This window comes from Acomys russatus, chromosome 32 (genome assembly GCF_903995435.1).
Source record: "Acomys russatus chromosome 32, mAcoRus1.1, whole genome shotgun sequence".
NCBI classification, from domain to species: Eukaryota; Metazoa; Chordata; class Mammalia; order Rodentia; family Muridae; genus Acomys; species Acomys russatus.
In genome coordinates, this window is record NC_067168.1 from 40,223,866 (window position 1) to 40,246,689 (window position 22,824).

The window sequence follows — 22,824 nt, forward strand, 5'->3', positions numbered from 1 at the left end:
CAGAGCGATTCCAGGGCAGCCAGGCCTGCACAGAGGACCCTGTCTCAAAAAACCAAAACCAAAACAAACAAACAAAAAAATCTAAAATTGAATCATTATCGATTGGCATGGTCAATATCTTCATGTAATTTATTCATATCTGATATTCTGACTAATCTGTTTGTCAATTGTCCTTTGGAATTTTTGTTAATCTGTTTACTGTCCTGCCAGAAAGGATTTTGTGTCTCTGGTTGGCACATGGCAGTAAACTTAATAAGCAGATCTGGTTTACAATTGTACTATAAACATCCAGCATATAAGAGCTGGGAAGGAGCTGGGTTTGGTGGCACATGTCTTTAATCTCTGCACTCGGGAGGCAGAGGCAGGTAGATTGCTGTGAGTTTGAGGCCAGCCTGGTCTACAAAATGAATCCAGGACAGCCAAGGCTACACAGAGAAACCCTGTCTCGGGGATGGGGGTGGGGAGAAAGAACTGGGAAGACAGCTTAGCTAGTAAAGGCTTGCTGGCATTGATGACTTGAGTTTGATCCCTAGAACCCATATTAAAAAAAAAAAAAAAAGGTCTGTGCTTGTAACTCCATGCCAGGGAATTGGGGTGCAGATCCTTGGGTCTTCATAGCCATATTTAGTCTAGCTTAGCTGGTAAGTTTAGTTCAGTGAGAGAGCCTGCCTCAAAAACAGGGTGCATGATGCCTGAGGAACACACCCAAAGTTGACTTTTGACTTCTATCCTTGTGCACATGTGAGCCTGCACCTTCATACACAGGTGTACCCCCTCTCCAATGAAAAGGCGACTATCTGAAAGATGGAAGACAGTGAGAAGTGAGAAATCAAAGCTCCGCGGGAGGAGGAGTGCAGTTCAACACAGGGGCGTGGGTTCTAACACGCAGAAGGATCTGAGTCCGATCCCTGGCACTTTTAAAAAAACAAAACAGGCTAAGCGTGGAGGGGTGCACGCCTATAATCTCAGCATTTTAGAGATGGAGGCAGGAGGATTGTCACTCGTTCAAGGCTAGCAGGGACTACCTACGGAGTTCTTAGGCTAGTCTGGGTGTGTGAAACTTTGCTTAAAAAAAAAAAAAAAAAATCAGACCGAAAAGTAAAAGACACAAGTCAGGGCGGGGAGGTGGTTTAGTAAAAGACACCAGTTGCCAAGACTGAAAATGAATTCAGTCCTCAGGATTGGCATGAAGGGATGGGAACTGACTCCCAGAATAGTTTTCTGACGTCCTCACTGCGCCCCTCCCTAGATAGATAGAGAGATAGATAATAGACATATAGGTTTAAAAATAAAAGCCGGGTGTGGTGGCGTGCGCCTCTAATCCCAGCACTTGGGAGGCAGAGGCAGGTGGATCGCTGTGAGTTCGAGGCCAGTCTGGTCTACAAAGTGAGTCCAGGATGGCCAAGGCTCCACAGAGAAACCCTGTCTCGGAAAACCCAAAAAAACCAAACAAACCTATAAATAAGTGTAATTAGCCTGGCGGTGGTGGTGTACGCCTTTAATCCCAGCACTTGGGAGGTAGAGGCAGGCAAATCGCTGTGAGTTCGAGGCCAGTCAAGGCTACACAGAGAAACCCTGTCTCAAAAACAAAACAAAAAAAAAAGTGTAATAAAAAAAAACTCAAACCAAAAAACTCTGAAGTCCATAGAAAGCATGCAGCTCTGTCTATAACGACTAGCCCTTCAAGAGTTAACAAGAGACTGGGAAAGGCAGAGGGGGCGTGGAGAACGAGGGGCACGACTAGGCAGGGGGGAGTGGCAAGGGCGTGGGGAGGGCGGAGTTGACCGGAAGCGGGGGCGGAGTTCCAGGAAGTGACGCCCCCTACTGCGCTGCGGAGACTGTGGGACAAGATACCTTTTGGGGGCTATGGAGAACGGAGTAGTGTACGGTCCCACTACCGAGGCGGCCCCGGGCGCCGGCAGGGGCCCGCGCAGCGGCCTGGCCGCCTACTTCTTCCTGGGCCGCCTCCCATGGCATCGGCGCATCCTCAAGGGTTTGCAGCTGGTGAGGCCAACGGCCGCGGAGGGAGGACGAGCGTGCGCCGGGGGCTAGGGCTGGGATCGGGGCCGGAACCTGGACCTGTGGGTTGGGGTGGATGACTCGAGGCTGCCGCTCGCCCTCCTCGGTCGGAAAGCTGTCGTCTTCACACCCCAGTTCCTTCCTTCCCTAACAGGGAAGGGGGCGTTGCTGTCCGCCTCCTACGGGGTGGCCGGTCCTCAGCCTTGTAAAGGATACCCTTCTTTCAACCAACTCTTTCATTATCACCCTGAGTGCTTGTGTTTTAGGCAAAAAGTGCTTTCTGTGTATCATTTCTGGCTTTTGCGGTTTTCCGGGTGCTAGCTCATTAGGGCAGTTTAACTTGTCGGGCAGTTTGTGTGTGTGTTAAGCTTGCGCAGCGAGTTCGAGGCAGAGTCAAAAGGGCATCTTCCTGGTTTTGGTTGAGTGTGAGGGTGAGAGAACTAGATTAGGCATGCGTCTCTTTATTTTCTATAAACTTAGGCGTGAAAACAGAGACATCTATTTGATATTTAAATTACGTGCTGTGTTTCAGGATCCTAACGCAGCTGCCAATGGGTATTACCTTTTTCAAGAAGATGATTTTTAGAAAAACTAAAATGTTTATTTATTTATTTATTTATTTTGTGAACCATTTATGCTAAAAACAGCCCACTGGTTTCCTTGGGAAGATGTGAAATTCTTTAAATCCCGATAACCAGAACTTACATTCTTAGAACTCAGTTGACCTACTTTCCTGGAGAAGAAAAACAGCAGTTAGAAAACTGGCCTGCTTTTAGTTGCCAGAGTGATGGAAGCTGGGGCTGAGGAGGAAATCATAGAGACAAGTGATAAAGTGTCATGTCAACCCTAGAGGATCTATCTGGCCTTGTGTGTCCCGCTGGAGTGTCTACAGCGGGTACCTTTAGGCTCTTAGGCACTGGGGTTCCCTCCTTTGCAGAACCAGTTCCTTTTACCCAGATGGGTGTGGTTTTGGCTAACCCACCCTCCCTCCACCTTTGCCTTCTTTTCCCTCTCCTCCCTCCCTCCCCCCTTAGTCCTCTCTCCCTCTCTTTCCACTCCATCTCCTTTTCTTTTTCTTTCTTTTTTTTTTTTTTTTGGTTTTTTGAGACAGGGTTTTTCTGTACAGCCTTGGCTATCCTGGACTCGCTTTGTAGACCAGGTTGGCCTCGAACTCACAGTGATCCTCCTGCCTCTGCCTCCTGAGTGCTGGGATTAAAGGCGTGCGCCACCATGCCCGGCACCCTCCCATCTTTTGTCACAAGGTTTCAGTCTCATATACTCTAGATTAGCTTCAAACTCACTAATATGTTGTTGAGGATGACTGTGAGCCTCTGATCCTCCTGCCTCCACTTGTTAGTGCTCACGTTGTGAGTGTGCTCCACCATGGGGTTTATGTGGTGCTGGGAATTGAACTCAGGGCCTTGTGTGTGCTAAGGAAGCACTCTACCAACTGAGCTATACCAAAAGCTCCAGACTGGCTTCTTTTGCTCTTTTTCTACTTAGTCCTCACATGTTTTCTACATGCCAGCTGTGCTTCTCTGCTGTAGAACACATTTCAATGGAATTTTTTATTTGTTTATTTATTTATTTTATTTATTTTTGGTTTTTCGAGACAGGGTTTCTCTGTGTAGCCTTGACTATCCTGGACTCGCTTTGTAGACCAGGCTATCCTCAAACTCACAGAAATCCACCTGCCTCTGCCTCCTAAATGCTGGGATTAAAGGCATGCACCACCACCGCCTGGCGGAATTTTAATTTTTAATTTTTATTTATATTTTGGTTTCTGGAGACAGGGTTTCTCTATGTAGCCTTGGCTGTCCTGGCCTCAAATCTCCCCCCAGCCCCACTGCCCAGTGCTGGGATTAAAGGCTGGGCCACCACAGCCCGGTTTAATGCAATTTTTAAACAGAGAGAAAAACCGTATAACTGAAGAACTCTTGGTGCTCCAAGGAAACCATCTCTATTGGCCTGCAGCACAGGTGTGCAGAAAAACTCTCTTATTTCAGGAGATATTGTTTTTCTTTCTAATAAGAAATGCTAAAGCCAGAGTAAAACTTCTCATTGTTAGCTGGGTGTGGTGGCCCTCACCTATAATCCCAGCACTTGGGAGGCAGAGGCAGATGTATCTCTGTGAGTTTGAGGCCAGCCAAAGTCTGTAGAGTTCCAGGACAGCTAGGGCTATTACACAGAGAAACTTTGTCTCGAAAAACCAAAAACCAAAACCAAAACAAAAGAACAGTCCCAAGGAAGTTATAGATGAGGTCTGTAAAATCGTCATCCCTGCTGAGGGCTGTAGGAGACTTACTTCGCCTTCTCTGCCATTCTTGGTGACTTTAAAGTCTAATAGAATCGCAGAGGTATGATAAGAAAGCAAGGGTGGCCGGGCGTTGTGGCGCACACCTTTAATCCCAGCACTTGGGAGGCAGAGGCAGGCGGATCGCTGTGAGTTCGAGGCCAGCCGGGTCTACAAAGTGAGTCCAGGATGGCCAAGGCTACACAGAGAAACCCTGTCTCGAAAAAAAAAAAAAAAAACCAAAAAAAAAAAGAAAGAAAGAAAGAAAGAAAGAAAGCAAGGGTGTAGAGATACCATAATCAGAAGAGGAGGCACAGCATGTTAACAAGGAACCTTCAAACCCTCAGGAATGCATTCAAAATATTTTTATGTGATTTGTGGTTTTGGGTCCATAAGTCTTAACAGATTTTCAAAGTTCCCGAAGAGAAAAGAAGCCTGTGTTGAAACTGTGGAGTTGGGGGATTTCTTACATCAGAGCTGTGGGAGGTGGGGCTGCGTCACCTCTAGGTTCTTTCCGCCCTTAGATCTCCCAGGCTGCTCGGGACTTGCTCTTAGCAAGCAAAATACCAAGAGGCGCAGGGTGATCCTGCAAACAGGAAATGACGATAGAAGTGCAGAACTTTGTCTAGCCCTTGGAATTACGCTGCTTGTCACATCTGCCCTGCTTGTCCAAAGGCTTGTCCAAAATGTAAAGACCCCATCTCACTGTCCCATGCCTCTCCAGAGCTGAACAATAAGTGAGTGGCTGAAACAGTGCTGCAGGGAGCTACTGGACTCTTCCATTTTATGCAACTAGACATTTGGTTATTCTGTTTGTAGATTTGCCCTGTTCTGTTAGTTATTTACTTAAATGATTGATGATGGAATTTGCTCGGGTTTTAATGTTTAAATGACTACATGAACCAGTCTATGATTTAAGGGTTTTTGTTTGTTTGTTTGGTTGGTTTGGTTGGTTTTTCGAGACAGGGTTTTTCTGTGTAGCCTTGGCTGTCCTGGACTTACTTCTTTGTAGACCAGGCTGGCCTCAAACTCACAGCCATCTACCTGTTTCTGCCTCCCAAGTGCTGAGATTAAAGGTGTGCGCCACCATGCTGGCTATGATTTAAGTTTTGTTTTGTTTGTTTTTTCAAGACAGGGTCTCTCTGTGTAGTCTTGTTTGTCCTGGACCCGCTTTGTAGACCAGGCTGGCCTCGAACTCACAGCAATCCTCTGCCTCCTGAGTTCTGGGATTATAGGCGTGCACCACCATGCTTGGCTAAAACGGTATTTCTTTCTTTCTTCTTCTTCTTTTTTTTTTTTTTTTTTTTTTCACCAGAGCTGAGAACAGAACCCAGGGCCTTGTGCTTGCTAGGCAAGCGCTCTACCACTGAGCTAAATCCCTAACCGCTTGATTTAAGTTTTAACTTAAATTTATCATGTTTGTGTACATGATATGTGTGGATGGGTGTGCATGTTGTGGCATGTTGTGAAGGTGTGAGGACAGCTTTGTAGAATCCTGTCTCTCTCTCCTACCTTTGTGTGGGTTTAGGATTGAACTCAGGCCACTAGGTTTGTGTAGGAAGTGCTTTTTCCCTGAGCCATCTCGTCCCCACAATCTGAATGGCTTTTAAAATGGATTAATATGATCTATTTATAGATTACACGCATGATTGAAAAAGATTTACTCTTGGCTAGCATAATACTAGGAAACTAACTGAATTGCTATCCAAAATGAATTCATAGTTTAAAACCTTTTTATTTATTTAATTGTATGTGTATTGGCCTTTGGTCTGTGCACTGTGTGCATGCTTGAAGTCAAAAGAGGGCAACTGATCTTCTAGAACTAGAGTTATAGGTGGTTGTGAGCTGACATGTTTGTGTGTGTGCCCACATGTGCTGTGTGTGTGTGTGTGTAGGCCAGAAGTCAGTGTTGGGTGTTTGCCTCAGGCCTCTTCTTGAACGAGACATTGTTGATTGGGCAGTACTGGCTGGCTTGTCTCCAGCTCCCAGTGCTGGGGTCCCAGGTGTTGCTGCTGCCTCCTCCTCCTTTTCCTCCTTTTTTTTGTTTTGTTTTTTTTGGCAAAGTCTCATGTAGCCCTGGCTGGCCTTGAATCCCCCATGTAACTGGGCGACAGCCTTAAATCCTGCCTCTGCCTCCTGGGTTCTGGGTTTATAGTTGTTCATGTTCAGCTTCCAGCTTTCTGTTTGTTTGGTTGGTTGGTTGGTTTTTGGTTTTTCAAGACAGGGTTTCTCTGTGTAGTCTTGGCTGTCCTGAACTCACTTTGTAGACCAGGCTGGCCTCGAACTCTCAGAGTTCGCCTCCCTGTGTAGGTATGTTTTTCAGATATTTCCTAAACTCTCACACTTGGATAAACCTTAACATATACAGATATAGCAAGTAGAACCTTAGACACTGAGGACTCACTGGACCCTTATCCTGAAACTTCATACTGTAGGCAGCAGTGCAGGCTAAGGAAGCTGTTGCCCGGGTTTTGTCTCTGTGTGTCAGTCTGTGTCCTGTGATGTCTTGGTAGGGAATGCTTCCAGGGAAGTTGTTGAGGATGTGGGGATTACTTTATGTCTGGTCAGCGTTACGGGAACGCAGAGCAAGGAGGTCTGTTTTTGTGCTGGTACAAAATCTTTGTACTTGGCAGCCGGGGAAGTTCCCTTAGAGCAGAGTTTCTCAACCAGTGGGTTACAGGGGTCGCCTAAGACTATCAGAAAACACAGGTGTTTGCATTATGATTCATCAGATACCATCTGAAAAATTACAGTTATAAAGTAGCAACAAAGATAATTTTATGGGGGCTGGAGAGACGGCTCAAAGGTTAAGAGCACTGGCTGCTCTTCCAGAGGTCCTGAGTTCAATTCCCAGCAACCACATGGTGGCTCCCAACCATCTATAATGAGATCTGGTGCCCTCTTCTGGACTGCAGGTGTACATGCAGGCAGAACACTGTACATAATAAATAAATAAATTAATAAAAAAAAAAAGACTTTATGGTTGGAGATCACCACAACATAAGGAGCTGCATTAAAAGTTCACAGCATTAGGAAGGTTAGAGCTACTGGATTAGAGGAGTATATGCTACTTTGCATTTGACTACTTTTTTTTCTTTTTTTGTTTACTTTTTATTTTTAATATTATTATTATTTTGGTTTTTCAGGACAAGGTTTCTCTGTGTAGCCCTGGCTGTCCTGGAACTCACTCTGTAGACTCAGAGATCTGCCTACCTCTGCCTCCCAAGTGCTGGCATCAAAGGTGTTCACCACCACTGCCTGGATTTATTAGTAGTATTAATATTAGTATTTTGGTTTTGTGAGGCAGAGTCTCTGCATAGCCCTGGCTGTACTGTACTGGAATGGCTTATGTAGTTCAGGCTGGCCTCAGACTCACAGAGCTCTACCTGCCTTTGTCCTCTGGGTGCTGGGATTAAAGGCGTGCACCACCACATTTTTATTTTGAAGTGATAGTAGATTAACAAGACTTACAAATAGCCAAGTGGTGCCATATGTCTTTAATCTCAGCACTTGAGAGGCGGAGGCAGATGGATTGCTGTGAGTTCTGGGTTAAGACTACATAGTGAGACCCTGTCTCCAAAAGAAAAAAAAAAATTTTTTTTTTTTCAAATAGCAAACAAGAGTAGTAAGTTTCACTCATACCTTTGTTTGTTTGCTTGTTAATGGGGTGGAGTCTCACATATCCCAGGCTTTTTAACTTGTGGTCTTTCTCCTTCACTGTGAGCACTGCTGGCTTGGTGCTGGGTATGAAGCCCAGGGCTTGGTGCCTTTTAGACAAATGCCTTCAGAAGACTTTGGAGCGAGAGCCCATGCTTGTCTGTATGAGCAGGAGGACAGTATTCTGTAGTCGTGTCACATGGACAGCTTCCTGAAGTCACTATGTCCTAGTCAAGGTATAGAATTGCCGTTGGCACAGCACTTTGTTGAATGCCAGCTCTGTAGAGACTGGATTTTTTTTTTTCCCCTTTGAACACTTATCTGGAGATGGGTCTAGGCTGGACATTTTATACTTCAGCTTCCTTTGGCTGTTGAGGAACATCTGCATTGTTTCTGCCTTGGGGCTGTGTGAGTAAGGCATCATGACGTTCCTTGTTCCTTTACTGTTTTTTTCTCAAGGTAGGTCCTCATTTCTCTGGAGTACCCAAGAGTGCTTTACTTTCAAAGAAGCTGCTAATATTCCTAGTGCTGCTCTGCTGACATTTGAGTTTTGTTGTTGTTGTTGTTATTTGTTTGTTTGTTTGTTTTCGAGGCAGGGTTTCTCTGTGTGCATCCCTGGCTGTCCTGGACTCACTTTGTATATCAGGCTGGCCTCCAACTCAGAGATCCGCCTCCTCTGCCTCCCAGGTGCTAGCATTAGAGGCGTGTGCCACCACGTTTGGCTCCGTTGACATTTGTGATGACAGTGTGGGTGAGATGTGTATTGCATACTGTGAAATGCAGCTCTTGGTTTTCATTTTTCTTTTCTTTTCCAAGCTACTCTGTTTCTTGTTGGTTTTGGTTTTTTGCAGGGCTGGGGATTGAGCCAGAGGCCCCCTGAGTACCAGACATGCATCCTCCTACTGAGTTACATACACTCCCAGCGCCTAGCTATTGATTTTCGGAGACAGGGTCTTACATTGTAGCCCAGGCTGGCCTGGAACTCCAGGGCATCCCGCCGCCTCAGCATCCCCAGTGCTGGGTTTGTAAGTATGCAGCACCACTTAGTCTGCTTTGTGGACTTTTTATAGCAGCTGTGTGCCACTCTGTGTCTGGCTTTCTCTCCTGCCTTGCTGGGGTGAGGTGGAGTGACTCTTTGGCTTTTGACTTTGGACCATCAGTCCTTCTGATGGTCTGCGTGCTCAGAAGGAGATTGCCCGTGCTATCACAAAACCAGTTCTCATCAACACTCTTCTCCCACTTTCTTTCTTTCTTTTTTGGTTTTTCAAGACAGGGTTTCTCTTGTAGTCCTGGCTATCCTGGACTCACTTTGTAAGCCAGGCTAGCCTCAAACTCTCAGAGATCCACCTGCCTCTGCCTCCCAAGGGCTTTTTCCACTTTCTAAACAGTAAACTACCTGAGCGCCGGCCTCTCCCTGTACAGAGCTGCTCTCTGCCTGTGCTCAGGCCTTCCCAGCAGCTGGTTTCTGGCTAAGGTGGGAAAGTGTGCTTAATGCTCTCCTCTTGAACTTCCTTCCTGTGACCTCATCCACTGGACCCCTGACTGGGGTGTTCACAAGTGACTACTACTTGTCATCCCCCCACCCCCATCCCTCCTTCCTCAAGTATAGAGTTATCTGACTTCTCTGCCAGACTGGAGTTTTCTTGCCAGTGTCACTGACATCACAGTCAGTTTCCTATAGTGCAGTCTAATGCAAGTGCCTTGGCGTTCTTGACGTTTGAGTAGCAGGAGCTCGCTTGCGCCTTCTTCTGACAGGCACACCCTGGCTGCTGTTTCCCGTTCATCATGTAGGACAGAGGCCCTCTCTCAAGGTGTTCTTGACCCCTTACTTGGCTGCCTCCCACAGCCTTTGTGTGTGCAGCCACACTTCCTGCCCTCTAGATTGGTCTCCCCATTTGCCTCCAGCTATGCTCTACCTAACTTTCTCAGACTCCCTCATTGCAACACTTAAAAAAAGTGCCCTGACAGTGGTATTCTGCTTTCTCTCCTCCTGGGCGCCCTTCCTGTGGGCTGTTACAACACTCTCATTTCCGAGTCTCAGTGTCTGACACACAGTAGTTAACTGGGTGTATCCCTTCAAGGCAAGCAGATTGTAAATTCTATTTATCTTGTTTTCCCCAGTCTCTACTTTAAATATTTGAGTAAACAGACAGTGAGTTTAATTTTTTTGTTGTTGAAGCGGGGAGTCTCAGAATTGGCAAGCCTGGTCTTGAACCTTTGATCTTCCTGTTCAACCTCAAGTGTCTGGGTTTACAGGCGCAGCCTACATGTAGGTTCTGCGTGTCATGAGTTATCTTGACTCACAGAGGCCACATGGTTTCTTTCTGTAGCTGCTGTCCCTGCTGGCCTTCATCTGTGAGGAGGTTGTGTCCGAGTGCGGGCTGTGCGGAGGCCTGTACTTCTTTGAGTTCGTGAGCTGTAGTGCCTTTCTCCTGAGCCTCCTCCTGCTGATTGTGTACTGCACACCAGTGCACGACAGAGTCGACGCAGCGAAGGTCAAGTCCTCGGTAAGTGCGGACACGCGGTCCTGTGCAGGGCACCCTGTCCTGTAGTCACACCTGGTTTGACTGTGAGAGCACTTTGGGATCCAGCTCTCTGCCCTCTCGCAACTGGGGCTCCTCTTCAGAGATGGGGAGGGGCAGTGAAGTGAGGATGAGAGGGAGAGGCCACCAGGGACTTGTACCTACTGGTGGCCTCACCAATTCACCTTAGACATTTTGTTGTTTGTTTTGAGACAGGGTCTCACCAGCCAGCTTAACCTTGAACTTGTGATTCTCCTGCCTCAGCTTCCGGAGTGCTGGCTTTATAGGTTTGGGCCACCATGCCTTAGCTAAACATTTTTCCCCTAAGACAGGGTTTTTCTGTATAATAGCCCTGGCTGTCCTGGAACTCTCTTTGTAGACCAGGCTGGAACAGTTTTGTCTTTTTTAGAAGTTTGATTTTTTTATTTCTATTTTAGAGTGTCACTCATTGGCTGTACAGTTAAGAATTGAGAGCCTGCTCCCTCCCAGACATTGCACTGGAGATAGAGTAATAACATGAACGTGCAGGGTTTTTCAACAAAGCAACACATGATTCTATCTGTATTTTGCTTTTAGTTAACTTTTTTTCCCCCTGTTTTTTTGAGAAAGGGTTTTTCTGTGTAGTCCTGACTATCCTGGAACTCACATTGTAAAACAGACTGGCCTTGAATTCACAGAAATCTGCCTGCCTCTTGCCCCACCACCACCCTGCCCCGAGGGCTGGGATTAAAGGCCTGCACCACCACTGCCTGGTGCTTTCATTTAATTATATAAAAAAATAAAAGTTGGAGCTGGAGAGATGTCTTAGAGGTTAAGAGCATTGTCTGCTCTTCCAAAGGACCTGGGTTCAATTCCTAGCTCACGGCTGTCTGTAACTGCTGTTCTAAGGCATCTGACACCTATATACCAATGCATATAAAATAAAACTAAATAAAAGTTATGAAAAAATAAAAAGCCAGCTAGGTGGTGGTGGCGTATGCTTTTAATCCCAGCACTCAGGAGGAAGAGGCAGGTAGAGCTCTGTGAGTTCGAGGCCGGCTGGTCAAAAAAAGTAAGTCCAGGACAGCCAGGGCTGTTACACAGAGAAACCTTGTTTCAAAACAAAACAACAACAAAAACTAACACCACCACAACAAAAACACATAACTAACTAACTAACTAAATAAATAAATGTTGTCTCTAGGTGAATAAGCAATGCATTTGCTGGTTCACTGTTACAGTCTTTCCCAGGCTGGGAGTGGTGGCTCAGCAGGTAAAGTGCTTACATCACAGATATAAGGACAGGCATTTGGGTTCCCAGCACCCATACATGGCCACTCACCTGTTATCCTGGTGCTCTGGAGACAGACATTAGACTAAGTCAGTAAGCTCTGTGCTCCCATGAGAGATGCTGCCTCCACATGCACACACGTGCAAACATACAACACATGCATACACATGTAAACACACAGACAAACAAAACCCACCCCAAACTGGCTGGGGTATGGTGCGGCTGGTGGAGCACGGCTTGCTTTCCCCTGAAGCCCTTTCCGTGCCTGCAGTCCCAGCACTCAGGTGCTAGAGCCAACTCACTCCATAAAGTTGTCTTCTGGCTGCCACACACTGTGCTGCACTTGCATGCCCTAGCGCTAACAGTAAGAAGCAAACAAGAAGTTGCATAATTACAAAGTTGTATAGCTGGGATTTGAACTGAGGTAGTCTGACTTTAGAAGCTATGTCTATTGAACAGTGAACCTTTCTTTTCTTTTCTTTTTTCTGTTTTTCGAGACAGAATTTCTCTGTGTAAGAGCCCTGACTGTCCTGGACTCACTTTGTAGACCAGAGATCTGCCTGCCTCTGCCTCCCAAGTGCTGGGATTAAAGACGTGCGCCACCATACCTGGCTAAACCTTTCTTTATATATTTTTTTTCTTTTTTCTTTATTTATTTTATTTATTTTTTAATTTGAGACAAGGTTTCTCTGTGTAGCCTTGGCTGTCCTGGACTTGCTTTGTAGACCAGGCTGGCTTTGAACTCACAGAGATACGCCTGCCTCTGCCTCCTGTGTGCTGGGATTAAAGGCATGCGCCACCATCGCCCGGATATATATATATATATATATATATATATATACATACACACACACACACACATATATATGTGTATGTATATATATATATATAAAAGATTTATTTTTTTATTATGTATGCAATGTTCTGCCTGCATGTGTGCCTGCCAGCTAGAAGAGGGTGCCAGGTCTCATTATAGATGGTAATGAACCATGTAGTTGATGAACCATGTGGTTGCTGGGGAATTGAACTCAGGACCTCTGGAAGAGCAGGCAGTGTTCTTAACCTCTGAGCCATCTCTCCAGTGCCAGTGAACCTTTCTTTAAATTTTTTGTGTTTTATGGGTTTTTTGTTTTTGTTTTACAAGACAGGGTTTCTCTGTGTAACCTTGGCTGTCCTGGACTCACTTTGTAGATCAGGTTGGCCTCAAACTCACAGAGATCCGCCTGCCTCTGCCTCCCAAGTGTTGGGATAAAGGCATGTCTTACCATATCTGGCTTTAAAAAATATTTTATTTTTGTATGTGTGTCTGCATGTATGTCTGAACACTCCGTGCATACCTGGCACCCTTGGAAGCCAGAAGGATGGATCAGATCCCCTGGACCTGGAGTTACAGATGGTTGTGAGCCACCATGTGGGTGCTGGGAATTGGACCAGGGTCCTCTGGAAGAGCAGCAAGTCCTCTTAACTGCTGAGACATCTCTCTAGCTCCAGTAGTGCATTTTTCTGTCTCATGATGTTTGTCCTAGGTAGACATGGTAATCCCAGCACTTGGAAGGTGGAGGCAGGAGGATCAGAAGGTCATGGCCAGGCCAGGCTATGTGAGAACTTACAAGACATAAACATAAAACCACCAAACAAAAGTTTAGCTTAGTGGTAGTGTTTGCCTAGCATTCATACGGCCATAGGTTCATTCCCCAGTAACATTAAAAACAATGACAAAAGCAAAAGCAAGCAAACAATCAAACAAACAAACAAAACCTATTCCAAACCCAAAATGATCTGTATATGGTGGCACATGCCTATAATCCCACTCAGGAGACACAGGCAGAGAGTTGGGTCTCTGTGAGTTCAGGGCCACATATTGAGTTCCACACCAGCCAGGGCTGCATGGTAAGATCCTGTCTCAAAAAGAAACATTTTGTAGTCATGCAACCTAAAGTAGATAGTGTTGATTAGAATGAACCTAAAGTAGATAGGCTTATTGTAAAGGCACCGGGCTACCATGTTTTAAGTTTGGTGGCACCAAGAAAATGTAAGTCATTCAGGCCTTTTGAAATTAAAAGTGTCACACCTTGTCTGCTACTCCAACCTATGTGTTCTTGTATTCTCTCTCTGTGTAGGATTTTTACATCACCCTGGGGGCAGGGTGTATATTTTTGCTGGCATCCATCCTTTTTGTTTCCACCCATTTCGGGACCTCAGCTGAAATTGCTGCAATTGTAAGTACTTTGCATTCTTAACCTTAGTTTTGTTTCCTTAGAAATAGAGAATTTAAAATGTTCTTGATAAATTATATATGAGTAATAATTATTACTTATTTGTTTATATTCATGATGTGTGTTTGTGTGGAGTGGGCACCTGTGTGCCATAGTCTGTATGAAGGTAAGAGGTGATCTTTAGTGTTGGCTCTGCCTTTGTAACTTATTTGAGGTGGTCTTTTCACTGCTGTGTACCTAGGCCAGCCACCCCACTAGCTCCCACCCATCCTTTTAGAGCTAGCCCTGGCTGACCTGGCACTCAGTGCTGGCATTAGAGGCATGAGTCATCTTGCCTGGCCCCATTGGCTTCTTGGAATGTCCCGTTTCTACTTCCCTGTTTCCTGTATGTGCTCCAGGGCTACAGATACTTTTGAGACTGTGCCTGACTTTTACATGGGTTTCTGGATGTGAACTCAGATCTTCAGGCTTGTGTGCCAAACACTTTTACCCACTGAGCTGCCTCCCCAGCCCAATGAGTAGTTTTTCTTCTACTTTTAATATAAAAGTAGACCTAAAAGTAAAATATGGTAGTCTTAACAACTTAGGATCGCCAGGCCTGGAGGTGCACACCTTTAATACCAGCATTTGGGAGGCAGAGGTAGGCAAATCACTGTGTGTGTGAGGCCAGCCTGTCTCAAAAAACCAAACCAAACCAAACCAAAAAACCCAAAACCAGAACCTAGGAACTGGTGAGGGAGAAAGTGTGTGTGTGTGCCATAACATGCATGTGGCAGTCAAAAAATGACTTTTGGGAGTTGCTCATGCTTAGGTCATCAGACTTTAGAGCAGTAAGCACCTTTACCCATAAAGACATCTTGCTGGCCTCCATCCGTCTGTCTGTCTGTCTATCTAGCTATCTGAGACAAGGTTTCTCTGTGTAGCTCTGGCTATCCTGGAAGTTGCTATGTAGACCAGGCTGGCCTTGAACTCAGAGATTTGCCTGCTTCTGCCTCCCAAAAGTGAGAGTAAAGGTGTGTGCTTCTAGATGCTAGCCCCCTTTTTTAAATGTGGGTTTCAGGAGATTGAGTTTGGGTGCTCATGCTTGCAAGAATTTTACTGACTGAGCTGTCAGTCAGTAAAACTACATTTTTAAGATTAAACAATACAAAAAGAGTTCAGAGTGCTGAAAGCTGGCTCAGCATTGAGAGCATTTGCCGCTCTGCAGAAGAGCCAGGTTCAGTGTCCAGTGCCCACATGGCAGCTCAAAACTACCCACAGTACCAGTTCCAGGCGATCCAACTCCGTATAGTACCAGGTACCCAGATGGTGCACAACATCCATGCAGGCAAAGACTCAGACACAGAAAGAAAAAGAAATAAAATCAGTAAATGCCAGTCTGGGAAGCCAACACACACACACACACACACACACACACACACACACACACACACACACACACACACCCCACCCCCCCACCCCCCCAGGGGCCCATTCACACACCCCGAGCATGAAGTTATGGAGGAGGCAGCTGGAGTTGCAAGAGACTTGGTGCTGTTTTCTTCCTGTTTTGGCCTTCACTTCCTCAAGGGTTTTGCTAGTGAGGAAGCTAAATTTGAAGCCTGGTCTTTGACTCTTGACAGAATTCTCAGAATATTTTATGTTAGAATAATATAATGAGGAAGTGATTTAAGGAAGAGGAAATAGGTAGTGGCGTCATGTCCCTCTGTCATTACTGTGTGACTGGAAAATGTATTTTAGGTAATTTAACCTTGTCGTTTTAAAGTATGGAGTTTTTGCTTTGAAAAAAATAACTTCTTAGCCGGGTGTGGTAGCACACACCTTTAATCCCAGCACTCAGGAGGCAGAGGCAGGCGCATTTCTGAATTCGAGGCCAGCCTAGTCTACAGAGCAAGTCCAGGACAGCCAAGGCTACACAGAGAAACTCTGTCTCGAAAAGCTAAAAAACAAAACAAAACAAAAACAAAAACCCCAAACCTTTCTGGGGGCTGGAGAGATGGCTCAGAGGTTAAGGGCACTGACTGTTCCTCCAGAGGTCCTGAGTTCAATTCCCAACAATCACAAAGTGGCTCCCAACCATCTATAATGTGGTCTTATGCCCTCTTCTGGCCTGCAGGTGTATGTGCAGGCAGAGCACTTGTATACATAATAATAAATAAATACATCTTTTTTAAAAAAAAAACCTTTTTTAAACCTGAGTTGCAAATCATGCTTGTCTTATCACTTCCGTGGGTCAGTGAAACCTTTACTGCTAATCATACATTTAATAACATTTTGTGGATTTTTAAAAAGATTTATTTATTATGTATACAGTGCTCTGCCTGTATGTATGTCTGCAGGCCAGAAGAGGGCACCAGATCTCATTATAGATGGTTGGGAGCCACCATGTGGTTGCTGGGAATTGAACTGAGGACCTCTGGAAGAGCAGTCAGTGCTCTTAACCTCTGAGCCACCTCTCCAGCCCTGGAATTTAATTTTTTATCTGCTGATTTTTTTTTATCTCTTTGATTGCCACAGACTCCTGTATCCATGTTAGGTATACACAGACGCTGAGATGCTTTAAGCAGTAATGCTGGCCTCCAATCTAGGGACTTGGAGACTTTGAACCCCTGAAGAGATGGGGAACAAGGGGCTGGTTGCCTTCCTCTTACAAGTTTCAGGATGGGGTGCCCTAAGGTAATATATGGGTCCGATTGAGGAATGTGGGGCTTGTAGGAGTTGGTAATAAGTGAGTCCATACCTCAAGGCTGATGTGGCAGAGCTTCAGGGTTGGGTGTTGCAGTTTCTTCCAAGCTTCCTTGTCTCCTAAAGCAGCAGGTCCAAGATCTAACCTTTGCAGCCCTTTTTGTGTTATGAAAAAAACATGTTACACAATTCGAGGACATGAGGTGGGGGTGGGGATTGAGGTGACCCTGTTCTGTCCTGCTGCTGTTATGGATAAGGACTGGGGCTGACATTGTGAGGGAACAGGAAGTGTTGATGTGTCTGTGCATAATAGGATGAAAAATAGGACCTTCCTCATCTTGACGCAGCCAGAGAAGGAGACCAGTGGGGCTGGAGAGATGGCTCAGCAGTTAAGAGCACTGGCTGCTCTGCCAGAGGTCCTGAGTTCAATTCCCAGTGACCACATGGTGGCTCTCAACCATCTATAATGAGATCTGGTGCCCTCTTCTGGTGTGCAGCTGTCCGTACAGACAGAGCACTTACATACATAGAAATAAATAAATCTTAAAAGAAAGAAGAGACTGGTATGTGGCTTTAGGTACCTCTGACAGTATGATGGCTAGCTAGCCCCTGAGGCGGCAGGAGATAAAAGGTAGATATTTGGCGGGATGTGGTAGCCCACTCCTTTAATCCCAGCGCTCTAGAGGCAGAGGCAGGCGGATCTCTGTGAGTTTGAGGCCAGCCTGGTCTACAAAGAAACCAGGACAGCTGGGGGTATTATACAGAGAAACCCTGTCTAAAAAAAAAAAGAGGCCGGACGTGGTGGCACACGCCTTTAATCCCAGCACTCGGGAGGCAGAGGCAGGCGGATCGCTGTGAGTTCGAGGCCAGCCTGGTCTACAAAGTGAGTCCAGGATGGCCAAGGCTACACAGAGAAACCCTGTCTCAAAAACCAAAAAAAAAAAAAAAAAAAAAAAAAAAGAGGTAGACATTTGGTACAGGGATGGAGAGGCTTTGTAGACAGACTGTTTTACTTGCTGGCGGTGAAATGTGGAAAGTTATGGTAAAGCTTGCACAGTGGGGGATCTAGCTGTCCTGCCGTGGTGCCCTCTTGGAAGGGGTCTGGCAAAGCAGAGGGGAACATGGGACACCACAGAAGTGTTGTGGTGGATAGTCCTGGCAATGGGGACTCAAGTTGAAAGTTTACAAAATTAGCACTTATTTTAGATATATGTATCTGAGGCCTTCTGTCAGAAAAGCAGTGTCTGGAACCAGAGTAAGTCTTCCCAAGTCAACAAGGGGCAGGGATAAGAGAAGCACCGTTTTATTTATTTTTGTTTCAGTTTTGGTTTTTTTGAGACAAGGTTTCTCTGTGTATCCTTGGCTATCGTGGACTCACTTTATAGACCAGGCTGGCCTCGAACTCACAGCGATCCGCCTGCCTCTGCCTCACCGAGTGCTGGGATTAAAGGCGTGGGCACCCATAGAGAAGTGCCTCTCTAATTGGGGCTGCGCAAGTGTGGAGAGAGTAAAGGGGGATGGTGCAAAGGGAGTGTTTGTGAGAGGAGGCCAAGGTCACAGGATAAATAAAGAGAGCAGTTTTATCTAGCAAAGCTCATAACGTTCCCTGTAATCAGCAGTCAGCTATAGTGTCAAGGGCGTCACTTGTGTCCGTGTGGCCGCTCACAGAGCACAGTGAGGAGTTCTTTCCCATGGGGCAGGGGCAGGGGGCCTGGAGGAGGAAATGGCCTCATGGGGTTGATTTTTGAGTAGGAGTTTGAGGTCCCCCAGGAGGTCCGGAGGGCACGTTGGGGTAAAGGTGAGTTACTCCTCAGGGGTGGAGCCAAGAGTTGAGCTGAGCTGGTCTCTGGTCTTGCATAGGGTGGATTGTTTTTTGTGGTCTCTGAACCTGCTTTAACCTGGAGAAATGAATCCAAGAGCTAAGACCCAGTGGTTCAGCAGCAGCCGGGGTGAGAAGGGCCGAGAGGTCCCTGGCCGTGGAGGCTGGAGGAGCTTAGAGATGAGGTAGACTTCCTCCCGCACGCACGTGCATGGGGAGAGGTGTTGAATCAGGGGAAGGCTTTCGAGAGGATTGTTGGCGGTGTGCCTCAGGCAGTGTCAGCTGTGTGAGGGAGTGGGATGTCATCACCTAGGGCTGTGTGCAGAAGGGACAGTTACCTACTGTGGTTTGAAAGGACTCAGGGTTAGGGGAGCTCAGGGTGCTGGACAGGGCGGGAGGGAGAAGGCAGTCCAGTCACTTACCTTCCTGCTGTTAGTACCTGCTTCTGTAGAGGGCCACTCCTCTCTACACAACGACGGAGCCTATACAGACTAGGTGACTCCTTCGTCACATGGAGAGCCTTGCAGGCTCCCTGTCTGACTTTAGATATGTGCTCAGGGCCATTGCCAGTTTGTATGGAGCCAGGAAGGCCAAATCTGGGCACTGGTTTGATAAGATAGCCATTACTGCGTCAGCTCCTTGCTTGCGTGTGGGAGTGAGAGCAAACCTGTTCAGAAGGGTCAGGACCAGCACACTTGGCTGTTTTTAATAGATGCCATATGGGTGTATATGCCATCCTGGGTCGGAGGTTTGTTTTCTTGAAGCCCCTCCTTCCTACTTTCCCACATCCTGAAGGCCACACAGAACCCCCCCCACCCCCTGCGCCTCCATCCCCAAATCAGAGACAGAGCCTGGTGCAGTGGTGCACACCTCAGGCGGATCTCTTGAGTTCTAGGCCAGCCTGGTCTACAAAATGAGTTTAGGACAGCCAAGGCTATGCAGAGAAACCCTAACTTGAAAAACTAACTCCTCCCCCAAAACGAATAAGAGACAGCTAGCTGCCTCTAAGCATGTACTATGAACTACTGTTCACCCACATGGCAAAGGACGTCCCCCTTCTGTTTTGTTTTTGTTTTTTTTGTTTTTGTTTTTTGAGACAGGGTTTCTCTGTGTAGCCTTGGCTGTCCTGGACTCGCTTTGTAGACCAGGCTGGCCTCGTACTCACAGCGATCCGCCTGCCTCTGCCTCCCAAGTGCTGGGATTAAAGGCGTGCGCCACCACTGCCCGGCTTGACGTCCCCCTTCTGAAACCTATAGGGAGGCACCCACACTCTGCCTTGTAGGACTCTGTGCTTGTCAGAGCCCCCACTGTGCTCTCTTTCCATGGCATTCATAACTCTTGTAATAGGTTCACCTCAGCGTGCCCTGGGACCCTAAGACTTCTCATGTGGGTAAGCCCCTCTTGGCAACTTTCCTTTTTCTTCAGGAGAGGATACAAAACCCAGAGCAACTAGAAGGAAGACAGCTGTGTGGCTTGGAGTTCAGCCTTCATGTTGGCCTTGTGATTTCTTAGGCTAATAGGAATTTTTAGTGTCTCTTGCTGTTGAGGTGGAGACAACCTGCTAGGATTAGGGTCTTCCGAGTGATGGTGACACCCTCTCTCCTGTCACATGAAGTATGTTTGGAGTCAGTTTATCCATCATGCACCTGTCTCAGCTGGCAAGCAGGTGCGACGTAGACAGGCGCTGAGACGTAGACAGGTTCTTTCATAACCACAGCAGGGACTGGTCTCCAAATCCCAACCGGAAGTCAGCTGGGAATGAACGGAATTCCTCTCAAAGGTTTCCAGAGGAGGTGAGGCCTGACCATCCTACAGGGAGTATGAGGCGTAGAGGCGTCAGGCAGGGAGGTGGGATCAGCTGTGGAGATGGAGGAGCAGGGAGGCCAGATCCCTCGTGGGCTGCCATCTCTTACAGGGCAGCACCTAACCGTGGCGCTGGGTTGGCAGCTCCATGGTGAGCGCAAGCTTAGCATGCAGTAACACTGGGTCCTAGTACCACAAAACAAAGGAACTGGCATTTGTGTCTTGTGGGATGTGGCTGGAAAATTTCCTTTTGTCATGTCTTTTCCTCTTTTGATGCTTTTTTTTTTTTTTTCTGTGTAGCCTTGGCTGTCCTGGACTCCCTTTGTACACCAGGGTGGCCTCACAGCGATCTGCCTGCCTCTGCCTTCTGAGTGCTGGGATTAAAGGCATGCACCACCATGCCCAGTTTGGTGACTTTTAAATTCTGTTAAAGAGTAGTAAGTATGAGGTTTGGGGCGTGGCTCAGCAGATAGATCATCTGCTGCTCTTCCAGAGGACCAGGATTAGATGGTTCTAGCCCACCTCCAGGGGATCCTGTAATCTGCTTAGGCCTCCAAAAGATACATACATGTGGCATTCACTCCCATAAACACATGCATGTAAGTTAAATAAAGCAAATATTTTTATATAAATTAAAAATTTTAAATATTATTTATTTTTATTTTATGTACATTGGTGTTCTGCCTGCTTGTACATGTGTATGAGGGTGTCAGATCTCCTGGAACTGGAGTTACAGACAGTCGTGAGCTGCCATGCAGGTGCTGGGGATTGAACCCAGGACCTTTGGGAGTGTTCTTAATCACTGAGCCATCTCTCCAGCCTCAGCAAATCTTTATTTTAAAAAGTAGTCATTGGGTGGAATTGATAAGCCATCTCTCCTGGGTGTGACTGCTCAGGCTGGGCAGGGCACAGGCTTGTAACTCTCACTCCCTCATCGAGCCCTTTCCCCTCAGGTGTTTTGGCTTCATGGCAAGCTTCATGTTCCTAACTGACTTCTGTGTCATGCTGTGGGAGAAGCGGCAGCAGAACCGGCTGAGAAAACCTGAGAACACAGCGAGGGCCGAAGCCGTCACGGAACCACTCAACGCTTAGAGACACGGAGGTGCTGTGGACCTGAAGAGAGGCTCCCTCCGCCTGACCTTTGTCAAATGTGCACTTGTCTTTTGGAGAGAAGGGAAGAGGCAGGAGGGCAGCTTGCCAGCCCCACCAGTTAGCTCAGAGGGTATTTAATAACTGTTGGAACCTGTCTCAAATGGAGGGGGTTTGTTGTTGTTTGTTTTGTTTTGTTTTCAGAGACTAGGACTGTTGTCTCTGGGCCTGCATGTCTGTTGTTTTACTACAGGACATCCCTCACCAGTCTTAGCTTCCACACCGTGCCTTTTCCGTCCTTTCGGGAACTGTTTTACTTTAGAATCATTTGCTTCACTATTAGTTTTTGATGGTTGAATTCTGTTCTGTTGTTGGGGATTTCGTTTGTGTTTAAGATGCTGGTGTGGGCTTCTTTCCTTAATGTAGGACCCTTGTTGGTGCTGTATCTCCCTCAGCCCTACACTTACGTGCTAACCTTTTAAGGCAGTTGTTTTTAATTCCTCCTGGGCCGGCATTGCCTAACAGAGAGCGTGTGGCCTGGTTTTATGTGTATAAAAGCAACAATATCAGCAGCCCTGTGACGGATTTTACATTGCACCTTAGTTGTTGAGATTAAGTTGAAAAGAAAAAAGTTTGCTATGGAACACAGGAAAGTGAAGAAATGATACTACAGCTGAAGACCAAAGATGGAATAGACTTTTTGTCCCTACAGTGGATGTAACCACACAAATAGGCCTCGACCACTTAGCAGAGATGTGAAGGGTTCGTGCTGTGTTCACACACATAGACTAGTGCTTCTTGTGAGCTGGAAGCTGTGGCCGTCCCTCCTGGTGACGGTCATCTCTTCTCAAGTGCATACAGCTCTGTAGGCTTCTCTTCACAGTCCTCGGATTTCTCGTCCACCTGAGATGCCTCCTTTCTGACTTTCACATCACAGGCTGTGAAAGTGAGCCTTTAGTCTTCCTCTTCCCTTCCCTCTCACTGTCGCTGCCTCCAGGCATGCAGAGCCTTGTGCCCTTCTGTCACCAAAAGTCTGAGGTGGGAGTGCCAGGTTCTTGCTCGGGTTTCTCTCTAGGGCGGGTGTCTTGAGAAAGCAAATCCTAGAACCCCTGCCAGTGAATACTGATGGTGGTGCACTAAGGCCTCAGTCCGTTCCCCAGACTTTGAAAGAGTTGCTTGATGTTGGAAGGCTGTTGTAGAGCCAGTGGGGCACCTTTCTGACCAAAGAGCAGTGTGATGCTGTGTCCAGGGGTTCACTTTAGAACCCCCCTCCTTTTCAGTTCCTTGTCTGCTACTGTGTGTGGATGGTTTTAGTTACATGAGTGAGGCTTTCGCAGCTCTCGGAAGTGCATGAATCTGGGCGCACAGCTTCTGCTGTGTCACTGGCTCACTGCCTGACCTGCTGGTGCCAGGGTTATGTGCTAGTCACCATACCTACTTGGGAGATCATG

The 22,824-nt window shown here is 46.8% G+C and overlaps 1 protein-coding gene across 1 annotated transcript; it reads left to right on the forward strand.

The window, feature by feature from the left end:
• Positions 1-1,866: 1,866 nt before the first annotated feature.
• Positions 1,867-21,876, forward strand: Cmtm6 (CKLF like MARVEL transmembrane domain containing 6). The gene is given in 4 exon segments (XM_051140400.1): positions 1,867-2,004; positions 10,300-10,476; positions 13,882-14,006; positions 21,238-21,876. Coding segments are annotated over 4 exon segments (579 nt in total). The 3' UTR covers positions 21,377-21,876.
• Positions 21,877-22,824: the final 948 nt, after the last annotated feature.